The 25,560-nt window shown below is 55.2% G+C and overlaps 3 protein-coding genes across 4 annotated transcripts; 1 reads left to right on the top strand and 2 right to left on the bottom strand.

Annotated features, from left to right (window-relative positions):
- The first annotated feature begins 2,519 nt into the window (after window positions 1–2,519).
- On the top strand, window positions 2,520–4,660 carry Ndufa4l2 (NDUFA4 mitochondrial complex associated like 2). Its single transcript, XM_021204464.1, has 4 exons — window positions 2,520–2,619; window positions 2,983–3,071; window positions 3,783–3,843; window positions 3,958–4,660. The coding sequence occupies exons 1-4, from the start codon at window positions 2,563–2,565 to the stop codon at window positions 4,012–4,014; spliced, it is 264 nt and encodes an 87-aa protein (XP_021060123.1). The 5' UTR covers window positions 2,520–2,562; the 3' UTR covers window positions 4,015–4,660.
- A 170-nt stretch (window positions 4,661–4,830) lies between these two features.
- On the bottom strand, window positions 4,831–9,858 carry Shmt2 (serine hydroxymethyltransferase 2). Of its 2 annotated transcripts, none has more exons than XM_021204462.1 (11): window positions 9,705–9,858; window positions 8,335–8,532; window positions 7,752–7,831; window positions 7,387–7,587; window positions 7,039–7,120; window positions 6,771–6,893; window positions 6,512–6,651; window positions 6,194–6,359; window positions 5,725–5,980; window positions 5,532–5,639; window positions 4,831–5,403 (listed from the first exon to the last, which is right to left on the bottom strand). In XM_021204462.1, exons 1-11 carry the CDS (start codon window positions 9,735–9,737, stop codon window positions 5,276–5,278), a joined length of 1,515 nt encoding a protein of 504 aa, XP_021060121.1. In that variant the 5' UTR covers window positions 9,738–9,858; the 3' UTR covers window positions 4,831–5,275. The 2 variants fall into 2 exon arrangements, with proteins under 2 accessions (XP_021060121.1, XP_021060122.1); XM_021204463.2 differs by having other exon boundaries at window positions 8,335–8,523.
- Window positions 9,859–14,238: 4,380 nt separating this feature from the next.
- On the bottom strand, window positions 14,239–23,268 carry Nxph4 (neurexophilin 4). Its single transcript, XM_021205240.1, has 2 exons — window positions 23,086–23,268; window positions 14,239–15,717 (listed from the first exon to the last, which is right to left on the bottom strand). The coding sequence occupies exons 1-2, from the start codon at window positions 23,140–23,142 to the stop codon at window positions 14,860–14,862; spliced, it is 915 nt and encodes a 304-aa protein (XP_021060899.1). The 5' UTR covers window positions 23,143–23,268; the 3' UTR covers window positions 14,239–14,859.
- Between the last annotated feature and the right edge of the window lie 2,292 nt (window positions 23,269–25,560).

Genomic DNA, 25,560 nt, shown 5'->3' with positions numbered 1-25,560 from the left:
GACAAGTACTAAGCCACAGAATAGAAATGGAGCTCACACACAGAGAGAGAGAGAGAGAGAGAGAGAGAGAGAGAGAGAGAGAGAGAGAGAGAGAGAGAATATGAGAATTTGCAAAGAGACCACAGCAAGGAAGAGAGGTGTAGAGGGAAGGAGAGACTAGCAAGAGACCCGAAACAGAACACAGAGACGCAGAAGGACTAAGCTAGGCCGAGAGCAGAGTTCCAGAGCGGCACAGACAAACCTAAAGACATGAAGCTAGAGACAGTCTGAAGAAAGAAGCAGAAAGAACTGGGGGCTTGGAGGAGGCCAAGTCAGAGGGAAGTCCCAGGTGTCTGAGGCTCCAGCCCGAACATGGATGCTGTCGGAGCCTGGGGAGATGGAGTCTTCCTCGTCCCATCTATGTCGTCTGGCCACGCCAGAAGACAGGAGGCTGAGGGTCTCCACTACCTCAGTGGCACGAGCGATGCCACGAGCGAGTAAGCCACCAGGCACAGACCTGTATGCACACTCCAGACTTAACTTGGAACACTGGAAATGCAGAGCAGGCGCTGGCCGACAGGGGGAGCCCGAGACCTCTTCCCTGAGCCCGAGAGCCGCTCGTCCTCCAGAGGGCGCTGGCACCCACGGACCACGGAATCGGCTCGCTCCGGAGAGCACAGCTGCATTTGACTTGCTGCGCCGCCAGCCACGAGGATTAGTATCCTGGAGCGGTTTAGAGTTGAAGAGTCTGGTCCCCTTGGGACCATGGGTCGCGCCTAATCCTCGGCTAACGACTCTCGCTGTCCCTCACCTACTGGGCCAGCATGGCCTGAGTTATCATAGGGGGAAAGCGCAAGGAAGGAGGCGGGGGGGGGGTGAGACCTGGAACCCCTAAGACCACAATCCACACATGGGAACACACGGGGGGGAGGGGGCCTCACAGATGGGCCCACAGAGACCCCTGGATCAGGAGCATGCAAAGCGTCGAGAAATCGTGGAAAGGAAAGAGCAGAAGAAGACAGTGTAATAGCTGAGCTTAAGAGCGGTCTGGAGACCTAAGACACGGGGCTTCAACGGTGGAGTTTCCAGAACAGAAAGGCTCTGGGTCCAGCTCACCAGAATCAGGCAAGCGAGGGCCAAGAGCAAAGGGGCATAAAGCAAGGGCCAGATGTCCCTCCCGGAGCCCTGGCTCCCCAGCTGCGCCACAGAGCACCAGATGTGCAGCCCAGCTGGGCAGCTGCTGAAGCCTGAGCTCCGAGATTGGTACCTCGGTAGCAGTCCAGGCTTAGGGGCGCTGTTGACAGGGCACACCCTCCCTGGCCCAGTCCTAGAGGTGCGGAAGCTCCGGAAGGGCCCTGTTCTACTCCAGACTCTGACATCCCATCAGCCCCCCTCCTCTACACCGACTCCCTCCCCCACACACGTCTCTGTCTCTTTGTTCTCGCCATGTCTCTGACACTTTATCTCATTATCCGCCGGAGGGAGGCGGAGAGCCCGGACCCCGCAGCCTAATTACAGCAGAGCTTGTCAGCTCAAGGGGCGGGCGAGGTATCGGTGTGTAGGAAAGGGAGGGGCCCCTCACAAAGGGTTGTCTCTCTCCCTGTACCCCAGGGAGGCACTGGCGGTACACAGCTCATCCCAGCAGGGGCCCACCATAGTACAAGTTCTTTAAGGGAGAAATGGGGGAGCATGGCAGGATCCAGCGGCAGGGGCTAATCGAGAGGGGTGACAGAAATTAACATGGAAGCGAGGAGAAGGAGATGAGGCTCGGTTCCTGTGTCCCCAAAACCAGTCCTCCAAAGACGCGGGCAGATGGGGAAAACTTCCTGCCCAGGCAATATAGCATATACCTAATCCCCCATCCCCACCCCACCCACGGGGTTTCAACGTCTCTTCTAATTTTCTATGGCTGCTTCCTTAATTCGGAGCTCTTCTGCTAGTCCCAAAGCCAGAGAGGAGTATGGTGGCCTCCTCGGAGGGCTCTTCCTTCCCGATTTCAAGCCCCTAAATTGCTACAACTGTTGCCTTATGCCTTGAGCGGTGCAGAGATTCATACACCTGCATCCTCCACCTCGAAACTACTCCAGGCCAACCACAACTCAGCAAAACCGTCCAGACCAAGAGGGGCTGGCAGCACTAACCTTGCTCACTTGCCTCTTACACTCGCAAGGCCTGCTAGCTCCAGGAGTGTAGACAAAGTACTGAGCATGCCCCCACTGTTCCCTGCTCCCTGCAGGGGACACTCCACATCCCCACTTTGTTAGAAGGCTGTCAGCTTGTCTGTCCCACATCTGGATCCCCTTTCAGTCTCTGGAAGCCAAAGAGGTTCCTCCCTCAGATACCCAAAGACCCAGGTATAATGGTGTCTCCTAGGCCAGGGTTTCCCGTTCAGTAAGAGAGAGTTGGGGAGGCGGAACCTCAAGGCTCCCCAAACAACTTCCAGCCTGTTTTGGATCTGGACTGCAGGGAGAAAGCAAGCTGGGTGCGGCTGGCGGGGCTAGGCTGACCCCTCCCCGATGGGGGGCGGGACCCCAGGGGGAGGAATAGAAAAGATCCACCGAGAAGACCAGACACTGGAACAAGATGGCAGGAACCAGTCTAGGGGCCCGCTTCTACCGGCAGATAAAAAGACACCCTGGGGTGAGTTCAGTCCCCAAATCTAATTCCCCTCTTTTCACCCTGCCTCTCAAGCCCTCCCCACCCCTCACCCCCCAATCCTGCTTCCTGTCCGGTTTCCTTAATGTTCCCAAGTTTTCCCAGGGACATTCCATGTCCTCTCTCTGCAATGTACTCGATGTCCCTGCAACCTGCCTTGGACAGGATCACTGTAGGGTAAGGGGCAGCGTGCTGAAGATGTGGCTGTAGGTTTCATGCCCCAATCTCAAAGGGAAGGTGGCATCAGATCTTGAGTGAAGATAAAGGGACAGGAAGAAAACTAGGACAGAGTGAGCGGGAACTGGGCAGCCAGCGTTCGGACCCTGAGAGTGCCTGGTTTTTCTGCAGCTCATCCCAATGATTGGCTTCATCTGCTTGGGCATGGGCAGTGCCGGACTCTACTTGCTGCGACTTGCCCTGCGCAGTCCTGATGTCTGGTAACAACAGGTCTTGGGAGGCAGGGGGGCAGGGGTCCTGGGTGGAGGAAAATGGTCTAAGGTGCGACCCTCGAAGGACCCTCGGTCTGTGTCCGTCCTCATTTCCACTGCCACCCAGCGTTTCCCAGGGTTGGAATGGCCCCTGATCGGAGAGACCCTCATCTCCCACCTGAACCACCTGGTGGCTCACTGTCAGTGACTAGCCACGTGGGGCAGCTGGAATCCCAGCAGCTCACCACAGGGTTGCCATGGCGACACAGCTCTACTGGCCATGTCTGGCTCTTAGGTACCTCTGTGCCTGACCGGAAGTGCTGGAGGTCTGGCAGTGTGGGACTCCTGAGGGTCTTTGGTTGTACTGGGACTTCGTGTCCTGCCGGAAGCATCAGGGGGTCGGTCCTTTGACAAGCAGAAGGTCAAAGCCCCCGCCCACTCTGGTCCTGGAGTCGGGGGCTGGCCTTCAGGATTTCTGCCTGACTCCCAGGAAACTGCTCTGAGCGGTTCGGCGAGGGAGGCTAGGCAGTCTATAGGCTAGGTTGTCATTTGGTCATCAGCTGCCGTGCTCCTTGACCCCCCCCCCCCTTCTCTGTTAGTCTCTAGGGAATGTGCTCCTCCTCAGGGTAGGGAGCCAGGGGTGGTGATACTGAGGCCATGTTTAATGCCAAAGTCCTGGTTCCCAGAAAAGAAATTTTAACCTTCCTGTCCTTTTCACAGCTGGGATAGAAAGAACAACCCGGAGCCCTGGAACCGCCTGAGTCCCAATGACCAGTACAAGGTAACTGCAGAACCAGTGTCCCCTCTCCCCTCCCCTCCCAGTCTCTAAGTCAGTACCACACTCAAGACTGAGAGGTAAGAGCCGCTCTTTCAACTCTCTTTTCCCTCTCCACAGTTCCTTGCCGTTTCCACCGACTACAAGAAGCTGAAGAAGGACCGGCCAGACTTCTAAGCCAGTGATTTCCACGTAAATCACTCCACTCCCTGCCCCAGACTCTAGGGCGTCTGTCTAGCAGCATCGTCCAGCTTCTGCTTACACGGGCCGGATTCCCACGCAGAGGGGAGGCCGCCCCGCACCCGCCTGCCTCCCCTGCTCCCAGGAGAGGAAAAGCCTCTGACCCTCAGCTTGAGTCCCACGTGGGGGAGGGGACTCGACTGCAGGCGACAGTTGGGGTTGACCCAAAAACTCAAGCCAGTCCCCCCTCTCCCCCTGCCCCTTCCTGCTCCTCCCCACTGGGTGTGGCGCAGGCTACGTGTTGAGCGTGTCCGACGTGTGCCAGCAGCAAGCAGGGGCCTGAGTGCCAGGGACGTGGCAGGCCCCACGTTTGTGCCAGTTTTGAGCAGGGTTCAGGGCGGTGTCTGCCCAGGCTCGACTGGGCTCGTCTTGGGTACCCAGCCTGCCTCGGATGGGGCAGCTCTACCGTGCAGGGCGCTTCTTCGCTGCCCACGCCAGCAGCCTCCGCCTCCGGTCAAGGACACCCTTCCCGCCCTGCACCTGGGCAGTCTTGGGCCTTTTCCCCACCCTCCCTTCCCTTGCTTCCCTGGGGATCAAACAGAAGCAGCCGTGGGCAAAATACAATTTCATTTAACAAATTGAATTTGCTGCGCCTGCTAATCACGTCTGGTGTCGGCTCTGATCAGAGAGAAGGCTACAGCCCCGGGGGTCCTTGTGGTGGTGGGAGGGAAGGAGAGATACAGAGATGCACGCTGAGGGAGCTGAATCCCTGGCTGGCCCAGGGGACCCCTCCCACAGTAATAGGAATCCTGGGCAGGTTAGCATTTTATTAGATAAAAACAGGAAGGAGGGCCCTTACCCACCCCTTCCCCAAGAAAGAGTGGGAGTCTGTAACACTGAGATGGGGGGGTAGGGGCAGAAAGCTGAGGGTGAAGTCGGGTGTCACGGTGCCTACCTATAACCCCAGCACTTGGGAAATGGAGGTAGGAGGGTCAGTTCAAGGCCACTCACAGCTAAGTGAGACCCCTGTCTCAAAGACAAGTCACATGTATGCTGGGTGCTTCTTGTAGACATGGTTACAGATTAGAAATCTCAGCTACAAATTCTGGAGGGGAGTTTATGCCTGCCTCTTGTCCTAAATGGAAGGCCTCCCTCCCTCCACTAAAACCCAAAGAGAGGAGTGACATCTCTTCTGTGGTCCAGGGAGGTGGAAAGGAAGGGAACTTCCGATCTGTGGGCTTCTGATGGCCAGGTGTCCTCAATGTTCATCAAACCCAGGCATCGGGAAGCCCCTGGCGAACTGCTCCACCTGTTGCCGAAGGCTGGTCAAACGCTGGCTTGTTTCTGGGTCCTTGAGCAGGAAGGATTTGAAATCCTGGAGCTTGGCTGAGAACAGTGGGAAAAGTTGGTCAGAGAGCCACTGAGTAGGGCCAAGAGCTAGGGCGCAGGGGCACTGCTCACGGTGGGCGGTGGGTGAAACTGGTTGACCGCGGACCTCTGGAGCTACTACTCACCAGTCTTGCGCTTCACCTCCAATCCAATGTTGACTCCCTCATCGATAAAATCGACGACTCTACGGAAGTCATCCTCACGGAACTGGCGAGAGGTCAACGCGGGGGCCCCTGGGAGAGAGAGCAGGAGACAGCATAGCCAAGATACAGACAACCCCAGTGAGGGGGACATCACTGGCAGACCCCAGGTCCTCACCAAGCCTCAAGCCTCCGGGAGTGATGGCGCTCCGGTCTCCAGGACAGGTGTTCTTGTTGGCTGTGATGGAGACGAGCTCCAACACACGTTCGGCTCGGGCTCCATCCAGGCCCTTGGGCCGCAGGTCCACCAGCACCAGGTGGGTGTCAGTGCCACCAGACACCAGCGAGTACCCTCGCTTGAGCAGAGCATCAGCCATGGCCTGGGCGTTCCTCAGCACTTGTAAGGAGTACTCCCGGAACATAGGGGTACAGGCCTGCAGAGGAGAGACGGTAGCTGGTGCTGTCGCCCCAGGGCCAAGTACAGGCCCTGTCTTGTACCGAACAAGAAGGACTCCATGACCCTGGCTTTGCCACCTCCCAGTTTAGCTGTTTCCCTTCCACCAGCCTCGGTTTTAGGTACAAGAAGGTAAGTAAGGAGGCAAAGCCTCTGGACCTGTGCACCCCGACTCAAGGGGAGCCCACCCCACCTGCTTGAGAGCCACAGCTACTGCAGCAATGGCGTGGTTGTGGGGACCACCCTGTAGGGATGGGAACACAGCGAAGTTGATTCGGTCCTCAAAGGTATAAGGGATCTCCTTGCCAGTCTTTGGGTCTACGGTCCGTACTCCCTTCCTGTAGAAGATGAGCCCTGACCTGTGTGGGAGACACATAGTCAGACTCTAAAAGGAAGGGCAAATGATGGGGGGGGGGGAGGAAGACGGATGACTGGCTTAGGTGCTCTGAGGATCCGCAGGTCCCCTCAACTGGGTTTCGGGGGAGAAGGTCTAACCCCAGAGAACTCTGACCTGGCCCCTCGCAGCGTCTTGTGTGTGGTGGTGGTGACGACGTCTGCGTACTTGAAAGGGGAGGGAATCACCTTGGCGGCCACCAGGCCACTAATGTGGGCCATGTCTGCCAGCAGGTGTGCCCTGACCTCATCACAGACCTGGGCAGGTAGAAAAACTGGTCACAGCCCGGGAAGACTGGGATGGGTCTACACAACGCAGCTGTCCTTTCCCCACCCCACGGCACAGAGGAAAGCTTGATTGGCGGTCCCTCACCAACCTCTCTCATGCGTGCATAGTCAATGAGGCGGGCATAGGCACTTGTGCCAGCTATGATGAGCCGCGGTCGGAAAAGCCGAGCGGTCAGCGCCAGCTGGTCGTAGTCGATGAGGCCAGTTTGGGGCTGGACAGACAGATAGCCAGCTAAGGCCCAGAGCTGGAGGCAGCTCAAGCTCCTGGGGACTGAGGGCTGCCCAGAGCACCAGCCCCTCCCTGCTGGCCGAGTGCAGACCATCGGGGGCCAAGTGCCCAGGCCCTGGAACACTTACATTGAGCTTATAGGGCATAGACTCGAAGAAAATGGATGTGGCAGAGATCCGCTTGACATCAGACATGTAGCCGTGGGTTAGACTAGACAGAAGGGAGATCTCAGAGTGATGTAGCCTGACTTAACCAGCCACTTCCAGCCGCCCAGCAGACCTGGCCCAGAAACATTGGTTCTAGCTCGCCTCACCACCCCCCACACTCCCCCCTGCCTACCCCATGCTGGGTGCTCAGTGTAACATGGGACAGGTGTGGCCCATCTTCACCGGACCTGACAGGTATTATTCATTCACTAACTCCTGTCTCCTGTCGTCACTGCCCGGCGAACCCATCACCTGCCCACTCATACTCACTGGCCCCCATCCGGCAGGTCCAACCCCATGATTCGATCATGAGGCTGCAGAAGGGCCGTATAGGCAGCCAGGTTGGCTGGGGACCCTGAGTATGGCTGCACATTGACTCCCCACTGTGCGGGATCCAGATCAAAGGCTTCCAAGGCCCGGCGCTGGCAGAGCAGCTCAATCTCGTCCACCACTTCGGCTCCTCCGTAGTATCTGCCGTGGAGACGGACCGCAGGTAAGGGCGCAGAGAAAGCACCCTTGACCAGCAGCAAAGGACTGGGCAGCCGCTGTTCTGTAAACTAACAGGACTCGGGAAGGTTCCGCCACTGGGGTTGCCATCCCTGCTGCTGCCCTCCAGCCCTCTGGTCTAGCCTCACCTCTTGCCAGGGTAACCCTCCGAGTACTTGTTGTTGAGACAGGACCCCAGGGCCTCCAGCGCAGCTCGGCTGCAGAAGTTCTGGGGTGGTGGGGGGGCAGTGTCAGAAGGCAACGGGGCCTCCCTTCCCCTGGACTCCCACGGCCCCGCCCCTGCCAGAGCCCACAGGCTGCAGGGGCGAGATGGGATACACCAAAAGCTCTGTGTTCCTCGCCAGGCATGGGGCGGGACCAGAAGCAACAATCTCAGAAACTCGGCTGCCATGATGTGTAGCCCCAGTAGGGCTGCCTGTCCACTCAACCCGTGCTTCCAGGTTCCTCTTTCTTCTGACAAGAGAAGGAGGGAAGGAAGAGACAAAGCTACACGGCTTCCCTGCCCAAGCTCCCTTAACGCCCAAGCCCCATAAACTGGTCCTGCCTTATGCTTCAGAGGACAGTATAGAGAAGAGGGGAAAGGCCCATGAAAAAGCTCTTTGAGTCTGACAGGGAGGCGTGGAGAAGTCACTACCGTGACCGCAGGTGACGTGGTGTTCCCTGCGTGCACTGTAGCTCGCGCTCTTTGACCCATACCCTCACACGTCCTACCTCTGAGGCGATGAGCTCCAGGCCGCGACACTGTCTGTCCTTCTCCCTCTGCAGAAGCTCCCACATCTCAGGGTCACTGTCTGATAAACTCTCCTGGCCCGTCCAGCCTCCAGCTGCTTCCCCAGCCTGCGTCTGGGCCACCTTGCTGTGCTGGGCCCGGGCAGCCATGCAGACCAGCTGACCACATCTCTGCAGAGGCTCAGGGCAGAAAGGCCAGGATTAATTAAAAATTGTCCAGATCTCTTCTCCCAGTTGCCCTCGGTCATGGGTACAGATCGAGCCCTCTGGCTAAGTCCCCGCAGCCTGGTCCAGCCAGCAGTCCGCGCTCTCCGCCCCCACCTTCATCTTGAATAGCAAGTTTTAGAGTCAAAGGTTCAGATCATTATCCAAAGGGCAGTTTTGGTCAACTCTAACACAACGAATTCCTAATCTCCCTCCACATCTCCCTGAGTGACTCTGCAGAGTCACAGAGCAAAACTTGAGCTCCTGAAGCCCATGTCCCTCTGATTCAGGTGAGAGACACTGAGACTCCAGTCTCCCCACACACAGGAACAAAATGACCACCCTAAGATCCTGGCTGCTCTTGTGGAGGACAGAGGTTCATCTTCCAGCACCCACAAAACAGCCAACAACCATCTGTAACTCCAGTTCCAAGAGATCTGATGCCCTCTTCTGATCTCTGTGGGTACCCAAGCATGCACACAGTGCAGATAAAATATTCATAAACATAAAAGAGGTGGACTTCCTGCAGGGCCTCTGGACATGAATACCTCAATGAGAGAAGATACTAAGTTAACAGGGCTCAACACCACAGGCTTTTAGGTTTCCAGAGCAAACTTTAAAAAGTAAGAGGATAGACTTTTAAGCAGTTCTTGGAAAGAGGTGTGTACTGGCGGGAGTTGGAGTAGGGTGAAGGTGTTTGCCCAAAGGGAAGCCAAAATCTTAAGTTTATCTCACACTCACAGACACACACACAGCACCTTGCTACCTCCTTCCTGCCCACACAGCAGCAGGACCCTTGCGTGATGAAAGTACTGAGGCTCGGTTGCATCATCTCCATAGCTCGGAGCTGGCGGGAAAAATTCAACTAGCGCATCAAGCCGGGAACCCCACTTGTTCGCTAGGATATTCTTAACACAGCCTCTGCGGATCTTTACCTTAAGAGCCGTGTCACCTGGGCGATTACAAGACCCTAGATCGTCTGATCGCCAGAACTAGGGGCCCAGCCACCGCACGTGTGCTGTCTCAGGGATTTCCTGGTTAAGCATCTGTTCCCCGAGGCCCCAGAACACGTGCGGCAAGGAGCCAGGGGAATCCCACTTTGGGTGGGCCTTTCCACTGACCATCAGTAAACGGAACCCTGTTCTTACCCGAGTGGTCCGAAGCAAAGAGAAGGATACCATCGCTACAGGAGGCCACAGGAGGACTAGCCGCTAACTGTATCGGTGTAGTACCGGGGTCGAAAACCGGCTGCTCTTAGAGCGCATGAGCGAGAAAAATGCCCCCGTGAAGTCCGAGTTAAAGGGGCGTTCCCTGCGCATGCGCAATACTGACCTTTAAAAGTTGCCTTCTGGGAATTGTAGTTTTTTACTTTCTCCTTTTCCCATCTATACACAGCTTTGCCTGAAAAGTTCTTAGATGTAAAGCTCCTCCATGTCCTTTCTTGAAGCTCTTCAGGGTTTCTGTTTTGTTTTTCCTTCCGGTTGTCCATACAAGTGCTTTTTGGTTTGTTTGTTTTCGTGTGGTTTATTGCCTACCAAGCATATCCAGCATATGGTTCTCAGGGAGATTTAAGACATATTTAGAAGGTAAATAACGGGCTGGTGAGATGGCTCAGTGTGTAAGAGCACCCGACTGCTCTTCCAAAGGTCCAGAGTTCAAATCCCAGCAACCACATGGTGGCTCATAACCATCTGTAACGAGATCTGACGCCCTCTTCTGGAGTGTCTGAAGACAGCTACAGTGTACTTACATATAATAAATAAATCTTTAAAAAAAAAAATTTTAAAAAAAAGGTAAATAACTATACACAGTGGAAACATGTAGTTTGAAAGGGTAAAAGACTCAAATCCTTGTTTTAGGATTACAGCACAAAGCCCTCCGTTTCTTCCATTGTGAATCCATGACATTGCCATTCCAGTACTAGGGAAGTGGAGACGGTTAGATTGAAAGTTCAAGGCTGGGCTGGCAAGATGGCTCAACGGGTAAGAGCACTGACTGCTCTTTCAAAGGTCCTGAGTTCAAATCCCAGCAACCACATGGTGGCTCACAACCACCCACAATGAGATCTGATGTCCTCTTCTGGTGTGTCTGAAGACAGCTACAGGTGTGTCTGAAGACAGCTACAGTGTACTTACACATTAAATAAATAAATAAATCTTAAAAAAAAAAGAAAGTTCAAGGCTAGTAGCCTCAGCTACATGTGAAGTTAGAGGAGTTAGAGGACAGTGGACCTCATATGAACCTGTCACACCTTGCCCCCTCCAACACAAAGAGCTTGTAGAAGGGGTTAAATGAAACTCCGAATGTGCACGTGATCTCCAGTGGGTCGTCCTCTTCCCCATTCACAGCCTGTCTCCTCTGTCTACCCAGCTGTCAGATGAGAGCAGAGTAGCCCATCCCTCCTCTTCTCACATGGTTTACATTTCGTTTCTTATTTACGTGTTGCTGTCGCTTACTCCCCAGCAGCCGCCCACTTTTTTTTTTTTTTTTTTTTTTTTTTTTTTTTTTTAATATTTTTTTGAGACAGGGTTTCTCTGTGTTGCCCTGCATAGTTCCTGGAACTCACTCTGTAGACCAGGCTGGGCTCGAACTCAGAAATCCGCCTGCCTCTGCCTTTCAAGTGCTGGGATTAAAGGTGTGCACCACCACCCCCGGCTCTGCCCACTTCTTGAAACTGCTCTGAGTAAGCTTTTGAGTGGGGGATTCACTGGTCTCTCCAGGGGAAGATTCTAAATGAACTGAAAACATCTTTTGTTTGTTTTTTGTTTTGATTTTTTTTTTTTTGAGACAGGGTTTGTAATGGCTATTCCTGGTTGTCAACTTGACTATATCTGGAATGAACTACAATCCAGAACTGTAGGGCTCACCTGTGATCCAGATCTTGAGGCTGGAAGACACAAGTTTCTGACCTGGATCTTGGCATGGAGATCTTGAGGCATAGTAGCCATGAAAAGCTTAGGCCCAGGCAAGGTAGTACACATCTGTAGTCCCAGGAGACTAAGGCAAGGAGATCTCCGAGTTCAAGGTCAGCCTGGGACAAAACAGTCCCAGATCTAGGCATGGTGGTGCACACCTCTAATCTGGGCCACGCCTTCTGCTGAAAGTCTACATAAGGATGTTGGAAGAAGGACGTCTCACCCCTCTTCACCTGCTTGCGTTTACTTGCCAGAACATCTGTTGGAACCTACTTCTACATCAGATCAGTTGAAACAACTAGCCTCGTGGACTGAGCAACTACTAGATCCTTGGACTTCCATTCACAGAAGTTGGGTACAGACTAAGTCATCACAATAAATTCCCTTAAGCCAGTCGGTGGTGGCACATGCCTTTAATCCCAGCACTCGGGAGGCAGAGGCAGGCAGATTTCTGAGTTCAAGGCCAGCCTGGTCTACAGAGCGAGTTCCAGGACAGCCAGGGATATACAGAGAGACCCCGTCTCGAAGAAAACAAAAAACAATAAATAAATAAATTCCCTCAATATAGAGATATATTCCATAAGTTCTCTGTGTATCCTGGAACTTACTCTGTAGACCAAGCTGGCCTCAAATTCAGAGATCCACCTGCCTCTGCTCCCTAATGCTGAGATTAAAGGCGTGTGCTGGGCTCGGGGACATCTTCTTAAGGCCTCTATTTCAGTGGTTCTCAGAGACACACAACCAAACCTCTTGGGGATTCCAGTAAGCAGTGGTTTTGAGAACCATCGGCCTCCGATAGCTGTTTTATACCTTTTTTCATTCAGTAGACATTGAGCCATGCCTTCTTAGCCCTGGAGACACAAGGGACTCATTGATAGTGACTGTGACAGCATGGAACACTTCACTTGGTTCCCATATACCCAGATGAGAGGGAGGGAGAGACAGACAGACAGACATAACCCAGTGAGTCAGGGTTTAGTGGTAGTTTTTGTTTTTTTGGTTTTTTTGGGGGGGGGTTATTTTTGGGTTTTTGGAGACGGGATTCCACTGTATATCACTAGCTGTCCTGAAACACTCTCTGTAGACCAGTCTGGCTTCAAACTCACAGAGCTCTGCCTGCCTCTGCCTCCCCAGTGCTGGGACTAAAGGGGTGAACCACCATTGTCCTCACTGTGAGGTCTTTGTTCATTTTCCCTTTCAGAGCTAGAGTCAGAATCTAGGGGCTCATGTATGTATGCCAAGTGTTTTGTTTGTTTGTTTAAAAGACTTATTTATTTTATGTATAAGAGTATACAATGTTGCTGTCTCCAGGCACACCAGAAGAGGGCATCAGATCCCATGGTTGTGAGCCACCATGTGGTTGCTGGGAATTGAACTCAGGACCTTTGGAAGAGCAGTCAGTGCTCTTTCGAGACAGGGTTTCTCTGTATAGCCCTGGCTGTCCTAGAACTCACCTTGTAGACCAGGCTGGCCTCGAACTCAGAAATCCGCCTGCCTCTGCCTACGGAATGCTGGGATTAAAGGCGTGTGCCACCATGCCCGTCTTCTCCAGCTGTTTTATTGGGGAGTTGCAAGTGAGGAGACTGAGGCCCAAGTCCACTGATTTCAGCATTCCTACCTGGACCTCACAGGAGGCCTGATTGTCTCTTGATGCTAATGGCCTTCTCTGGACAGCCTGGCTTCTCTCAACAGGCCCTGAACGATGAAATCACTGGGTTCTTCCTCCCATCTTTCTTCTACACCACTGGCTCCTTATCCTTCCTACATGTGTTTGTGTATTGAACCTAGGGCCTTGTGCATGCAAGACATTTGTGCTACATCCCCAGCTCCAGATGTTTATGATGGGGTGGGGTCAGATCCATCTCTAACTCAGAGTCTGAATGAGCTGTAGGCAATCCTGTGGAGGACACTGCCCTCTTCTTTTCCCGTGGGTACCTTTACCAGGGACGCCAATGAAGTCAGGCTTAAGAGGAAGAGACTCTCTGTGCCTCAGCTTGTCTGCACCCCGCAAGCCCCAGTCAGGGGGGTCCCAAGGGGAGGGGGGCTGCTGAGCTGAGAACTACTAATGAAGCCGCAGCCAATTAACGCCCGGGCCAGGGTTGGGGGCGGATAAAATTAGCAGTCAAGGCTGCAGGAGGGAGCTGAAGGCGGGGGTGGAAAGGGTGGGCAGCTGGCTGAAGGGGGCTGTTCGCTAGCTAGCGGCTACCAGCAGGGACTCCGCCCCGCTCTCCAAACCTGCGTTGGTCCCTTCCCCCATTACCTCGTCCCAATGCTCCCTCCCTCATCCGTCTGCAAACTCAGCGCCCACGAAATTAGGAAGGGAAAGGAAGATCGATGACTCCAGATGCTGCAAACACCGTTCCCCTTCCCTCCCAACCTTCCCCTTCCCTCCAGCCCGGGTGGAGCTTACCAGGTTGTCAGCGCTCTGCCTACGCTGTCCCCGCTTCTCCACCCCACTCAAGGTCTTAAACCTCCTTTCCTCTAACTCTCCCAAACAGACTGCCGGAAGTCCCACCTCGGGGTCTAATCCCCATTCAATCTGCCTTCACTAGCATCTTTCCACCTTAGATAATCCCCACCTGGCAGATTCTAACCCATTAGTTGCTCACTCCTTGATCAGGTCTGAAATGAAGCCCAAGGCGCTGGGTCTGCTAGTCTTTGCCTCGGTTTCCCCAATGGGCGGCAAGGAGAGGTGTCCAGGCTAGCTTCTGCCAGACAAAAATCCACACCTGCCCGCCCCGCTTTCCTACAAAGGTCTTACACAGGCGAGTATTGGATTTCGCTTTATTTTGTTCCCTCCCCGTCTGTTTTGGCGTTGAAAAAAAAAAAAATCACGGAGAGGAAGCAGCCAGAGAGGGCAGGTACTGCCGGACTGGGGGCGGGGGAGGGAAGGGGTAGCAGAGCACAAGGGCCAGGCAGAGCCCCCTGATCAGGACTTTTGCTTTAGCAAGGTTAGGAAGAAGGCAGGACGGACACGGGGCACACAGAACGGGAGAGGACTGGATGGGCTGGGGCTTTTAGACATTTACAGTCTTAGGGGAGGGGAGGACCAGGGCTTGGGGAAAGAGTGCCAGGCCAGGCGCCATTAATACTGCGGCGTGGGCAATACGCATTCGTAGGGAACCCTAAGAAGACCTCAAGCCCCACCTATTGTGGGGCTATGCTCTTGCCCCTGCAATTTACCGTTTGAAAAAGACCACCCCAGCCTCAGGGACACTCGGTACCACAAGGAAATGGAGGGCCACACTGGCTGATAGTCCCGGGGAAGGCTGTTTTTCTCCACCATAGTGGAAGAAGTGGGGGCAGTCACAGGAGCACGGGGTATACAGGGAGGGGTCCCACCTACTGCGATCTGGTGGGAAGCTCGGGGGGGCCCAGGACAGGGGCGTTATCCAAAGTAGGGGTGCTCACTCTGGAAGTTATAGTCTGGGCACACCTTCTGCACCAGTTTGTAGTCAAAACTGAGGAAGGAGACGAAGATACAGATGACTTTGAAGGGTTTGGCGCAGAGCCAGGCGGCCTGGCTCTGCGTGTGCTCGGTGAAGCACACCTGCGATGGGTCGTACAGGCACGGGCGGTGCTTGCGAGCGCGGTTTGTCTTCTCATATTCCACGTGGCAATTAAAAGCGCGCGACTCTTTGGCCCCAGGAACTCCCAGCGCGCCTCCGAGTGGGCCGGCAAGTGCGCCCCCAAGGTTGCTCCCCAGCCCCTGCCCCGCCATCCCCAGAGGGGGCCTCAGTCCAGGAAGCACCCCTTCTAGTGCCAGCGTGGACTGTAGAGGGTGGGGGGCAGGCCCAGGCAACCAGACGCCCCCGAACTCCACACGCTTGGAGGGCGGCACTATACTGACGCTTAGGTTACCCAAGCTGGACGAATTGTGACGGAAGTACACGCTGAAGGTACCGTTCACATGGTCCACGATCTTGCCGGTCACCAACAGCGAGAACTTGAGGGTATGCACACGAAAGTAAAAGTCCCCCCAGCCGAAAATCTTCTTGGCGCGGGCCGCTTTAATGGATGGCTTCCTCTTGGTGCGCGGCACGGACGGGCCACCGGCTGTCCCTGGCTTGGCCAGCGCCCCGGTGTGGTTAGCCGGCCAAGCCCAGCTCCAGGAGCGCGCCGTGCCCAGGCCCTCGGAAGACGCGGGCGCTGGGAGGTGCTGGCCGCGGGCGCCCCCTCCGGCCATGGCGGGACGCAAGTCTAGGTACTGGGGCCTCCCGGACTCCACGATCTGGCCACAGACAGCCTGTGTAGGAAGAAAGAAGAGAGACGCTGGCTGGGCAACTCACAGCGGTGGCTCTGGAGTGTGTTTTGGGGTCAGACATTGAAGCCCTTTCAAGCTCAGTGATCTTGGTCAAGTCACTTCGTGTATCTGAGCCAGCCGTAACTTCTGTACCTGGGAAGTGATCTGATGGACCCAGCGTCGTCACAGAGCTCCAGGGTGGGTGTCAAGACAAAGCTAGCTTTGGTGTGGGTGGGAAAAGGGAGAGGCCCATTCTGGATAGTCCGGCCTGTAATGGTCCCAGTGATGGGCCTGACAACCAACTGAGACCCTTGTGCATCCCTAACACCCGGCAGCATCGGTAAAGAGATAGGAAGAGCTTCCTGGCTTCTGTAGAGACCGTTTCCACCCTATACTTCATCTTTCCCGGATGGGCCGCTAAGAACCAACTGAACAGATAATCCCAGACCATGGGTTGAAGCTTGCAGAATAAAGGGGCACTCCCCCTGTCCCCAACCCTTTGGCTTGGAAGAGCTGGAGGAGTCACCCTGCCCGCCCACGATGCTGGCCTGTCTCAGGTGGCCGGGGATCTGGGAGACAGCACTGATGCTAATACAAGATGGATCGAGAGGCGGGAGCGGCTGGGCCCGGGCCGGGCCATCAATTATCTTGGGGTGTGTGTAGAGGGGGTGGCCGGGAGTGAAGGAGCAGAGAGCGAGCGACGGGAGAGTGAGAGGAAGAAATATGGAGATGCCGCTCTGGCACAGGGAGTGGGAGGGAGAGGAACAGAGCGCGCCAGAGTGTGTCAGTCAACCTGCACTAGACACCACCGGCAGTGTGGTCCTGACAGCTGCCTGCCAGTCCCTTGGGAGAGGCAGTTCCATGTGCATGTGTGCCTGGAGTGGTGGTTATCCCGAAACGGTTGTGTATATGTGTCCATCATATACATATATGAGGTGACTTGTACATATTTAGTCTGAGAAGGCTGTGTGTGTGTGTGTGGCTGTGTTGATTCTCTGTGTGCATGTATGTGTCTGTGTGTCAGCCTGAGGAGGCTGTGTGGGTCCCATCTGCTCTCAATGGCTGCCTGTCCACTGTGTATTTGTGCCTGGATTACCTGCGGGTGGGGTGGGTGTTGGTTATCTGTCTGTTGTGATGTGTGAAGCTGTGTGTCATTGTGTAGTAGTGGTATGTGTGTAGCTAGTATGCCCGTATGCAGGTGGCTGTGTGGTTGTCCAGAGGTGTCACTTTTCTTGTGAGAAGCCCTGTGGCAGGGTCTTTCTAAGGGTGTGTGTGTGTGTGCATGCATGCATACACGCACAATGAGAATAGCCTGTGTTCATACCACATGAGTGTATGTAACACACACACACACACACACACATACACACGGCATGTATTTTCCTACCAGCGACTTGCAGGCTGAGGGTAGAGGAGTAAAGGGCCTTGACGCACAGGTGACCCCTCTGTTTGCATACACCCAAGTCTATATATACACTGTGTCCACAGGGGACAGAAATGGCCGAGCTGGGCTAGAATCTCTACTGGCTGGTCTCCGTCCCAGTGACGCTGCGATCCCGGGTTATTAATGCTGCCGCCACCCGCTCGTCATACATATTTATTGCCCCCTCATTTCTTCTCCTATCCAGCCCTCCTCCCACCCCAGGTGAGGGTGGTGGGGGTGGCAGAGAGTGATTGGCTCACGCAGACAAGCTTGAGCTGGCATCTAACACCCAGAGGGTGCACCTGAGTAGGGCTAGGGACAGAGGCTTAGGATGGAGATGGGGGCAGGGAAGAAGCTCGGGGTGTGGAACTGGACCCCCTGGGGTGTTGGAGGTAGGAGTGGGCGAGGCTTCAGGGAAAGCCAAAGGGTGCGTTGTTGACATTTTACCCCCTAACCTCTCCCCTCCTCTCTCACTCTGGACCAAACCCCAGTAAAGTCCTATTTATAGCTGGTACCCCCACCCCCTGCCCCCAAGCGCTCAATGCTAGGACATCAAATGTCTCCAAGCTTCTACTTCCTAGGACATCCTAGTACTCTCTGCCTTGCACCCAACCCCAGGAGACCTGCTCAGGGCTCCTAGGCTCAGTCTCTTCAGAGGAAGAGATTGGGGGTGGGGGTGGGGGTGGGGAGTGAGCTTTGACAGGGCAGAGAGAGGTGCCAGGATGTCCCCCCACCTCTGATCCCAGACAAATTGCTGTCTCTGCTTCTGTGATCCTGGCAAATCCCTGGGCTTTGGTACCCACAGCCCCCACCCACTGTTGGAGTGAGCTAAGATAAAAGGGAAGAGTTGGGGGGAGAGGCAGCTGAAGCGACCTTGGGGGTGGGGAGCTCGGACCGGGAGGGGTGAGAGTCTGGAAGGAAACGAGCCGAGAAATGGGAACACGGAATAAAATAAAATAAAATCCTCCCTCTGGCTTCCTTGATCGCTCACGCTCACTCTCCCTCTCTAGCTCTCTCTCTCTCTCTCTCTCTCTCTCTCTCTCTCTCTCTCTCTCTCTCTCTCCTCTCTCATTCTCTCTTTCTCCCTATCTTTTCTCAATCTCTCTGTCTCAGTTTCTTCCCCCACTCTGTCTGATTTCCAGTTCTGGGGAGCACCCCCTTTCTCTCTGGTTGTCAGTTTCCAGTAATGGATGTGGGGGGGAGATGGGGGGGAGACAGGAAACAGAAGGTGGTGTGGGAGCTCCTTTTTGCCAGAGCCCATCCCGCAATGACTGAGGGCCTGAGCTGGGTGTTGACCAAGGGGGAACCCCCCCCCAACTTGAAAGCTAGTTTAATTAAACTAATTGGGCGCAGTGACATTTGCAGAGGGGAGAAGCTAGCAGGCTTGGCTGTCAGCTGGGGTAGGAGGTGGAGGTGAGCGGTGGCTGTTAGGAGGGCTTCGGGCTTAGGCAGACCCCATCGGGCCTGTTTGGAAGGAACTCAGCCAGGAACGCTTTGCCCCAAGGCAGCAGGCCCACGCACCTGAGGGGGAGTTGAGGCCACCTCCTGATGCTAAACAAACTCCATCAAGGCTCTTTGGGGATAGAGAGGGAGGATCAGGCTGTCAGGCCCCCTCAGCCGCATTGCAGGGTGCACTCCCCCGGGGCCTCCAGACTAGTCCATTGCGTCTCTTTTCCCTTTGGGTCAGAAAGAACTTACAATTCATCAGAGGAAGAAAACAGTTTAGGCCCTGGTTGGGGAAAGCAAGCAATAGAATACAGAGCCCGGCAAGTCGAGAGTCATCTCTGCAGTCAGGTCAGGGTGGGGTGAAGTCTGGCTGGGAGCTGGGGATAAAGCTGGTGTGTGTGTGTGTGTGGGGGGGGTAGACAGGACAAACTGAGGTGAGCATCAGGGCAGAGATGGTCTGGGACTAGGCTTGGGTACCGGGCTGGTAGGAGCATAGGGTACGAGGATGAGGATCCCACAAGGGTAGACCTGGGGACGAGAGTGGAGAGGTTGGAAATGATGACCAGGTATTAGGCAGGGACCTAGAAGGCAATGGGTCAGGGACCAGAAGATGGAGGCTGGGAGCTGAAGTGGGGCAGTCACGGTCAATGACAAATGGACTCGACTGGCTGGCATTGAAGATGGTCGGGGAAGACATTCATGGGGGCAGGATGGGATAAAGCAGAAAGGGAGGAAGGGAGATGGTTATTAAGAAAGCAGGATGCTGATGGATAGAGACTCAGGAGATGGGTTAGGGGGGAGCCACTGGGTGGCTGGAATGGGAAATCGGGAAACAGTAAAGTGATAGGCAGTGTGGAAACAGGCAGGAGCTTGAGGACAGGTATTCGGAGGAGACAGGAAAAGGCAGAAGGCCAGCTTCAGCATCAAGTTTGGGAGGGGGTCAGGGAAGTGGAGGCAAAGATACCTCTTGCAGACCGCTTCTACAGAGCAGGGGTGAGGGCCTGCTCGTGAGGTGGGCTCTGTCCTTGGGCCAATCACCCTCTCCCCCGCAGCCCCACCCTCTCGCCTGCCCGCGGCCTGCTGCGCAAGGCTCACCGTTATCTGAATTTTGATTTTATTTTATTTTATTTTATTTCCTTGCTTCCTAGAGCTGGCGCGGTCCCCCCGGGAACGGCTGCCCCCCGCCCCCCGCCCCGCGCCTCACTTTATTATTGCAATAAATGTGCCTATAAAGGCGCCGGCTCCAGGGCGCGGNGGGGGNGGGGGGGGGGAGCCGCGGAGCGGGGATGTAATTTCCCGAAGCCTGAGCCGTAGGGGGAGTGGGCGGGGTGGAGGTGGAGGAGGGGCGGGCGGGGGAGAAGGGGAGACTCGCCAATTTCCAGTGCTCAAGGCCGCACTCCCAGCTCCCTATCCCGGTTCGCTTTTTTCTACTGTACATCTTGGGAGCCCCTTTGAGCTTGAACCAGAAAACCTCTTCATCACAACCTGACCCGCTCTCTGTTAACCTTGTCCCCTTGCCCGCACCTATCCTTGGTTACAGGGTCCTCCCTATTCGAAGTTCCCTAGCACCTTGCCAATTACTCCTTACTGACCCTCCAAGGGTCCCTTTACCTACCTGCTGGCTTATCAAGGTTTATCTTGCCACCCTCTGACCGTGGGTCCCTGACCCCAGTGACTCCTCTTTACCTGCCTTCTGCTTTCTTACCAAACATCTTCACCATCACCTCCTTCTAGAACTCTATCTAGCTCCTCACCCAGCCCAACCATGACCCTCTGGAAATTCTCCTTTCCAGTGGCGCCCCTCCCATCCAGGATGTGAGGTTTAGCTGCAAGCTCTGGCCCAAGGGGACTGTCACTTTAGACCCCATCCTCCAGTATCCCTGGCCCAGCTGCCACCCCTGATTACCCCCAAATCCCAGCCAGCAGCTCTGGGACCAAGCCCAGGCTGTGCGTGCCTAAGTGGCCCAGCCAGAGATTAGTTAGGGGGCTTGAGGAGGGTAAGGAGGTAGGAGGTGGTGGTTGGCACAAGGGTTGTGGCTGGCCTAGACCGAGAGATGTAGTAGCTATAATCCTTCCCTGAGGCAGGATAGAGCTGAAAGGTCCCACAGGACCCCCGCCCCTGCCCTCCCCCAGCTAATTAGTAATTAGTGATTAGTGATTAGTGACTATTGATCGCCTGGTGTTTTTCCCAGTAGGCAGCTGCTTTGGCAAGGGGCAAGGAAGACAGAGATACAGAGGGAAAGGGGGTCGAAGATTGTATTGGAAAGATCCTGAGCAGCCAGTCCAGCCCAGAGGTCAAAGCTCCGTATGCGATGGAAGCCAGGGGAACCAGAGCCTGCGAGGAGGAGTCTCAGGAGCTGGGAAGTAGAGGAAGAAGCAGGGAACTCCTCGGGAAGGCAGGGCGGGCAGCATCGACGACGATCGAGATTTTCCCAAGAGCCTTCTTAAGAGCTGTGCCCATCAATGGCTCAACCCAGTGTCAGCCTTACCTCCTGCTCGCTCCCAACTCTGGCATCAAGATATCCCTGGATGCAGGCACACTCAGAAGTGCCCATACATGTTCACAATCAGGTGAGCCTGTCTGAGGCTCACAATCCATGCTTGCTGGCACTGGAAGCTATAAGCACACTCCCAGACCGAGATTCACATGCAAAAAAAAACAAAAAAACAAAACAAAACAAAAAAAAACAACAGATGTGCTCCAGCATGCAAACACATCAGAGACCCCGGGGGTCTGCACAAGCCCCACTGTTCTTCTCATGAGTCCATTGGAGAACAGATTTCCTTACATGACCCTATGCAAAGTAACAGGTATTCACAAACCAAACATAAACATAGACCTCACATGTCCACAGGCCGGACCAAATGCCAGATAGGCACTTCCCGGCTGATTCAGCAGCCCCACAGCTGCAGCATTCTCGCAGGAAGACAGATTCCCATCTCTCCTATCATCCTCATGCTTACTCTCCCTCAAGTCTCTACCAGATGTTTCCTTCCCCTTCAGGGGGCAAAGGAAATTAAACCAGATCTGTCCACAGGGGAGTTAATTTGATGGGAAGAGAGTGGAGAAGGCTGGTGGGGGTGGAGGGGAGGATCAGAGCAGCAATGTATCCCTCCCTTCCTCTGTGACCCCAGGCCTTCACCCACTGTGGTTTTGGGCCTGACCCTCTCCTGCAGTCTTCCTTCCAGGCCTCGGGTTCAAAGGGAGCTCTTGCCAAAGGCAGCATTTTTACACCAGGGGGCTATTTTCTTTTCTGTTCTGTTCTTTCCATTCATTCATTCATTCGTTATTTATTTATTTATTTATTGCCCAGTTTCCGTTCTCTCAAGGTCACTAGGCAGACAGGCTTGGGAGAATCCGAGGGCTCTACTAACTGGCTCACTGGGGCAGTGTCTACCCTACTGTAGTTATGAGGGCACCGCACCAGGCTTGGGGTCCAAGCGTTTTGGAGAATTACTAGTCTCTTTTAAAGGCTGGGGATTGAGGTCCAAGAGGGAGGGCTTGTAGAGCCAACTGGTTGCCCTTAAACTGGGTAGGTCATAGTTGAGAAAGGAAGTTGGGGGGCAGAGTCTAAACTACCCTTATGGGTCACATTTCAGGGCAGTGCTTTGAAGCAGGCACAATCAACCATGCATAGACAAAGTCTCCACCACAGCCTACCAGCATAGACATTCACCCCTGGGGTCCCAGTGCCTGGATTCCCTGGACACATGCACACAGGGCTGGTTCTAACCCACACACTCCATGTCCACACTATGGGTCCGTATGAGCTGAAGATCTTAAGAGTCAGGCATCTGGGTCCTTTTAGCCTTTGGGTCTTCACCCAGAAACCCCAGGAAAAGAGACAGTGAGAAGGGTGGGGGCAGGAAGAAGATGGGAGGAGAGACTCCCCTCCCAGACAACAACCACCAGGCGTGAGAGGGGGGTGTGTCTGTGAGGTTGTGCAGGGGAGATGGTGTCTCCGCGGGAAATGGAATGGGAGATTGTAGCCAAGTTCAGCCCTGCTGGTGTGGGTCCCTGTAAGCGCGTGTGCCTGGATAATGTATGCTCGGATCGCAGAGCCTACCTGGCATTGTGACAAGGAGAAGAGAAATGGGAAGGTGGAGGGTGAGGGGTGGAAGGACAGACAGACAGACAGACAGACAGACAGAGGGAGGCAAGCGAGGTAGGTGCGGAAAGAAGGCTAGGCTAACACCCGCTGGCTTGTCTGTCTGTCTCGCACTCCCTCTCTGTCTGGCGCACTCGCGGGTCGCGCTTCGTCCCCTCCCCCGTCGCGCCTGAAGCCGACCGGAGCGGGGCCTCCACCCTGCACCACCTTCTAACCCTCAGTCAACTTGCTGGGTGCGTGCCAGTCCTAAAGCGGGCAGTCTGTCTGTCCACGTCCCCCACGACGCACAAAGTTGGGACGCTTAGTGCTGGGGGCGGGGTGGACGCACGGAGCCCCCTGTCATGCAGTGTTCTTCGTGTCCCGGACCCCGCGCCTTGGCTCTGCCACCCTTACCTTCCTAAGGAGCCAAGGACCAAAGAGCAAGAGGAGCCATTCCGGGAGCAGCCGCATCTTCCCGAGCGGTCGAGCGGGGTCGGGCAGGGCGGGTCCCGGGGTGGGCGGGACTGGGCGAGGGGCGAGGGGCGCCGGGCAGAGGGCGGCGGCGCGAGCAGCGGGAGCGGGCGGCTCGGCCCGCGGACTGAGCGCGGAGCGGAGCGAGGCGCTGGGGGCGGGGCGCGGGCGGGGGAGAAAGTTGGGTCTGAGTCGAACGGGCGGGGGGGCGGTGCTCCGCGGTGCTCCAATCCCGGCCGCGCCCCGCGCGCCCCCTCCCGCCCAGCTGGGGGCAAGGAAGGTGACTTTCACTGTGACACACCCCGGACACGCCCCTGGCTCAGGTGTGAAGCTGGAGAGGGTCAAGGGGTTTGGGGAGCAACACCGCAAAGATGCCGGGTCTTGGGGCGGATGAGGGCTACAACAGGGCGTGGGACTCTAGGCCCTGAACTATGAGCGGGAAGGGGGCGTCGCGGAGCATGAGCCCTGCCAGGCTAGGCGACTCAGCAGGACCCTGGTCCTGTAATGCCCGAGGTGGGTGGGTGGGGGCGTTTTTAAAATTCTGGCAGAGGTAGGTCTAGGGCAGTGATCGGACAGGGACCGAGGTGAGGGCGGGCGGGGCCTCAGGCGACTTGCACTGAGAGCGCGCTGACGGGGATGGATGGGCGCCCCGCGGCTCATTCGGCCTGGAGATGAGAATCATTGATCACGGACGGAAACCCCATCACGTCTGTCAATAGGGCTGACAAACGGCGCCCGCCGCCCTGCCCCCGCCCCGCGGCACCTCTGCGGTCCCCGGACCCCTTAGCTAAACCGGCTCTTTTAAGTTAGCCTCTGACCCGCACTGTTGACCCTGGCCCAATCCAGAGCACCCTTGTTTGGGGGCTAGGCAGGAAGTCCTCAGTGCCATCTGCCCCTCTTGATACAATCCCTGTGCTTTCTCTCCCACAATCCCATCTTTCACTCTCAGCTCTTCTCATTCCGTCCCCTTCCCTGTCTATCTCTGTCCTTGTCTCTGTCCCCAGCTCCAGCACGGTCTCTGTTCTCATTCTCTGGGCTGTTTCTTCGCATTTCTTCCTCCCACTAGTCTCTCTCTCTCCCCTGCCCAGGGAGTCTTCAGCTGTCAGCTGTTGCTATGCGCTGTGGCTGAAGCTGAGGAGGTAGTATGACCAACACCTAGACAGCAAGAGATAGGACCAAGCAAAGAGATGAAGAGACAGACCCACACCCCAAGGTGTGTCTCCAGGCTTATCCCACTGTAATAGTACCTTGCTACACTGTAGCACTGAGGCCACGTTCACATACAGACCAGCATACCCAGAGGCACATGAACACACACAGACAGACACATATGATTTATATACACAGTAGCATACAGTAATATACAGAAACAGCTAGGTACCCAAAGTACTGTCTTGCCTTGACAGAGGCAAATACCCACAGGGCTACACACACACACACACACACACACATACACACACACACACACACACACACAATTTGAAAGACAAGCCTGGGAATGTGAAAAGAACAGACACACAGGAAGTGACAGACACTGAAAAGAGGGTCAGGGAAAGGACAGGGGTGCACTTGGTGACACCCAAGGAGACAAAAACCAGGGAGCAGTGATTTAGGGTGCAGTCAGGGCTAAAAGAATAAAGGCAGGATGAGAGACCAAGTATCAGGGACAAGGCCAAATGGCTGACCAGGGCTGACCCTAAGCAAAGGAGCTGCTTTAGTTCTGGGTGAAGGCAAGGGGTGGTCACACATCCTGGGTGTCTAGAAGCCCACGGCCAAAGTATCTATCTACAGGAGACCTGACCCTCCCCATCACCACCGTTTTAGCTAATCTCAGGTCGTCCAGTTCTTTCAGAGATTACAAGGGCATGCACACATACACACATGTGCACAGTACTTATCTCTGGGTCTTTGCCTCTGTCCCTGAATCTTTCCATCTAAGAAGATCTGCTTTTCAATCTGATCTGAATCAGTCAGTGTCCTTTTGGTTTTTGAGACTCCCTTCCATTTGTCTTGGTTGGGAGATAGTGCACCCTTCTGGTCCTGGCCAGAGAGGGAGGGTGCTAACCGAAGGGCTGGGCTTTCTAAAGCAGCAGTTGGGGGCTTGAGGTGACAGGCAGAGAATCAGTGGCTCCCGGGGGGGGGGGGGCTACAGATGCAGGCTGGCAGAAGGAAGGGGCGGAAAGGGTGGGACTGCTGGTGGTGGGGAACGAGTAGACTCTTGGGGAGGGAAGGAGGATGGCTGACAGAGGGTAGAAGGGTCAGCGTAAAATAGCCCCAGGGAAGGAAGTGAGAGGCTGGGCTAGGGTCCTCGGCAGCAGGTGCATAATTAGTGTGGGGAGCTTTAGGATAAGCAGTGTTATAGCAGAGTAGACGCCACCTGGTGGCCAGAAAGAGCCACAAGTCAACATTTAAGAATCA

Source organism: Mus pahari, chromosome 9 (assembly GCF_900095145.1).
Source record: "Mus pahari chromosome 9, PAHARI_EIJ_v1.1, whole genome shotgun sequence".
Classification (NCBI taxonomy): domain Eukaryota; kingdom Metazoa; phylum Chordata; class Mammalia; order Rodentia; family Muridae; genus Mus; species Mus pahari.
Note: the sequence above shows the minus strand (reverse complement) of the source record. Positions and strands in the feature narration are given on the sequence as shown.

Coding starts and splice junctions, on each gene's coding strand:
- Nxph4 (XM_021205240.1), bottom strand. CDS start 23,142: ATGCGGCTGCTCCCGGAATGGCTCCTCTTGCTCTTTGGTCCTTGGCTC. Junction 15,718..23,085: donor GTCCTTGGCTCCTTAGGAAG/GTAAGGGTGGCA, acceptor CTTCCTACACAG/GCTGTCTGTGGCCAGATCGT.
- Ndufa4l2 (XM_021204464.1), top strand. CDS start 2,563: ATGGCAGGAACCAGTCTAGGGGCCCGCTTCTACCGGCAGATAAAAAGA. Junction 3,072..3,782: donor CTGCGCAGTCCTGATGTCTG/GTAACAACAGGT, acceptor TCCTTTTCACAG/CTGGGATAGAAAGAACAACC. Junction 3,844..3,957: donor GTCCCAATGACCAGTACAAG/GTAACTGCAGAA, acceptor CCCTCTCCACAG/TTCCTTGCCGTTTCCACCGA.
- Shmt2 (XM_021204462.1), bottom strand. CDS start 9,737: ATGGTATCCTTCTCTTTGCTTCGGACCACTCGG. Junction 7,588..7,751: donor GAGGGTTACCCTGGCAAGAG/GTGAGGCTAGAC, acceptor TCTCCACGGCAG/ATACTACGGAGGAGCCGAAG. Junction 7,121..7,386: donor GACCTGCCGGATGGGGGCCA/GTGAGTATGAGT, acceptor CCTTCTGTCTAG/TCTAACCCACGGCTACATGT.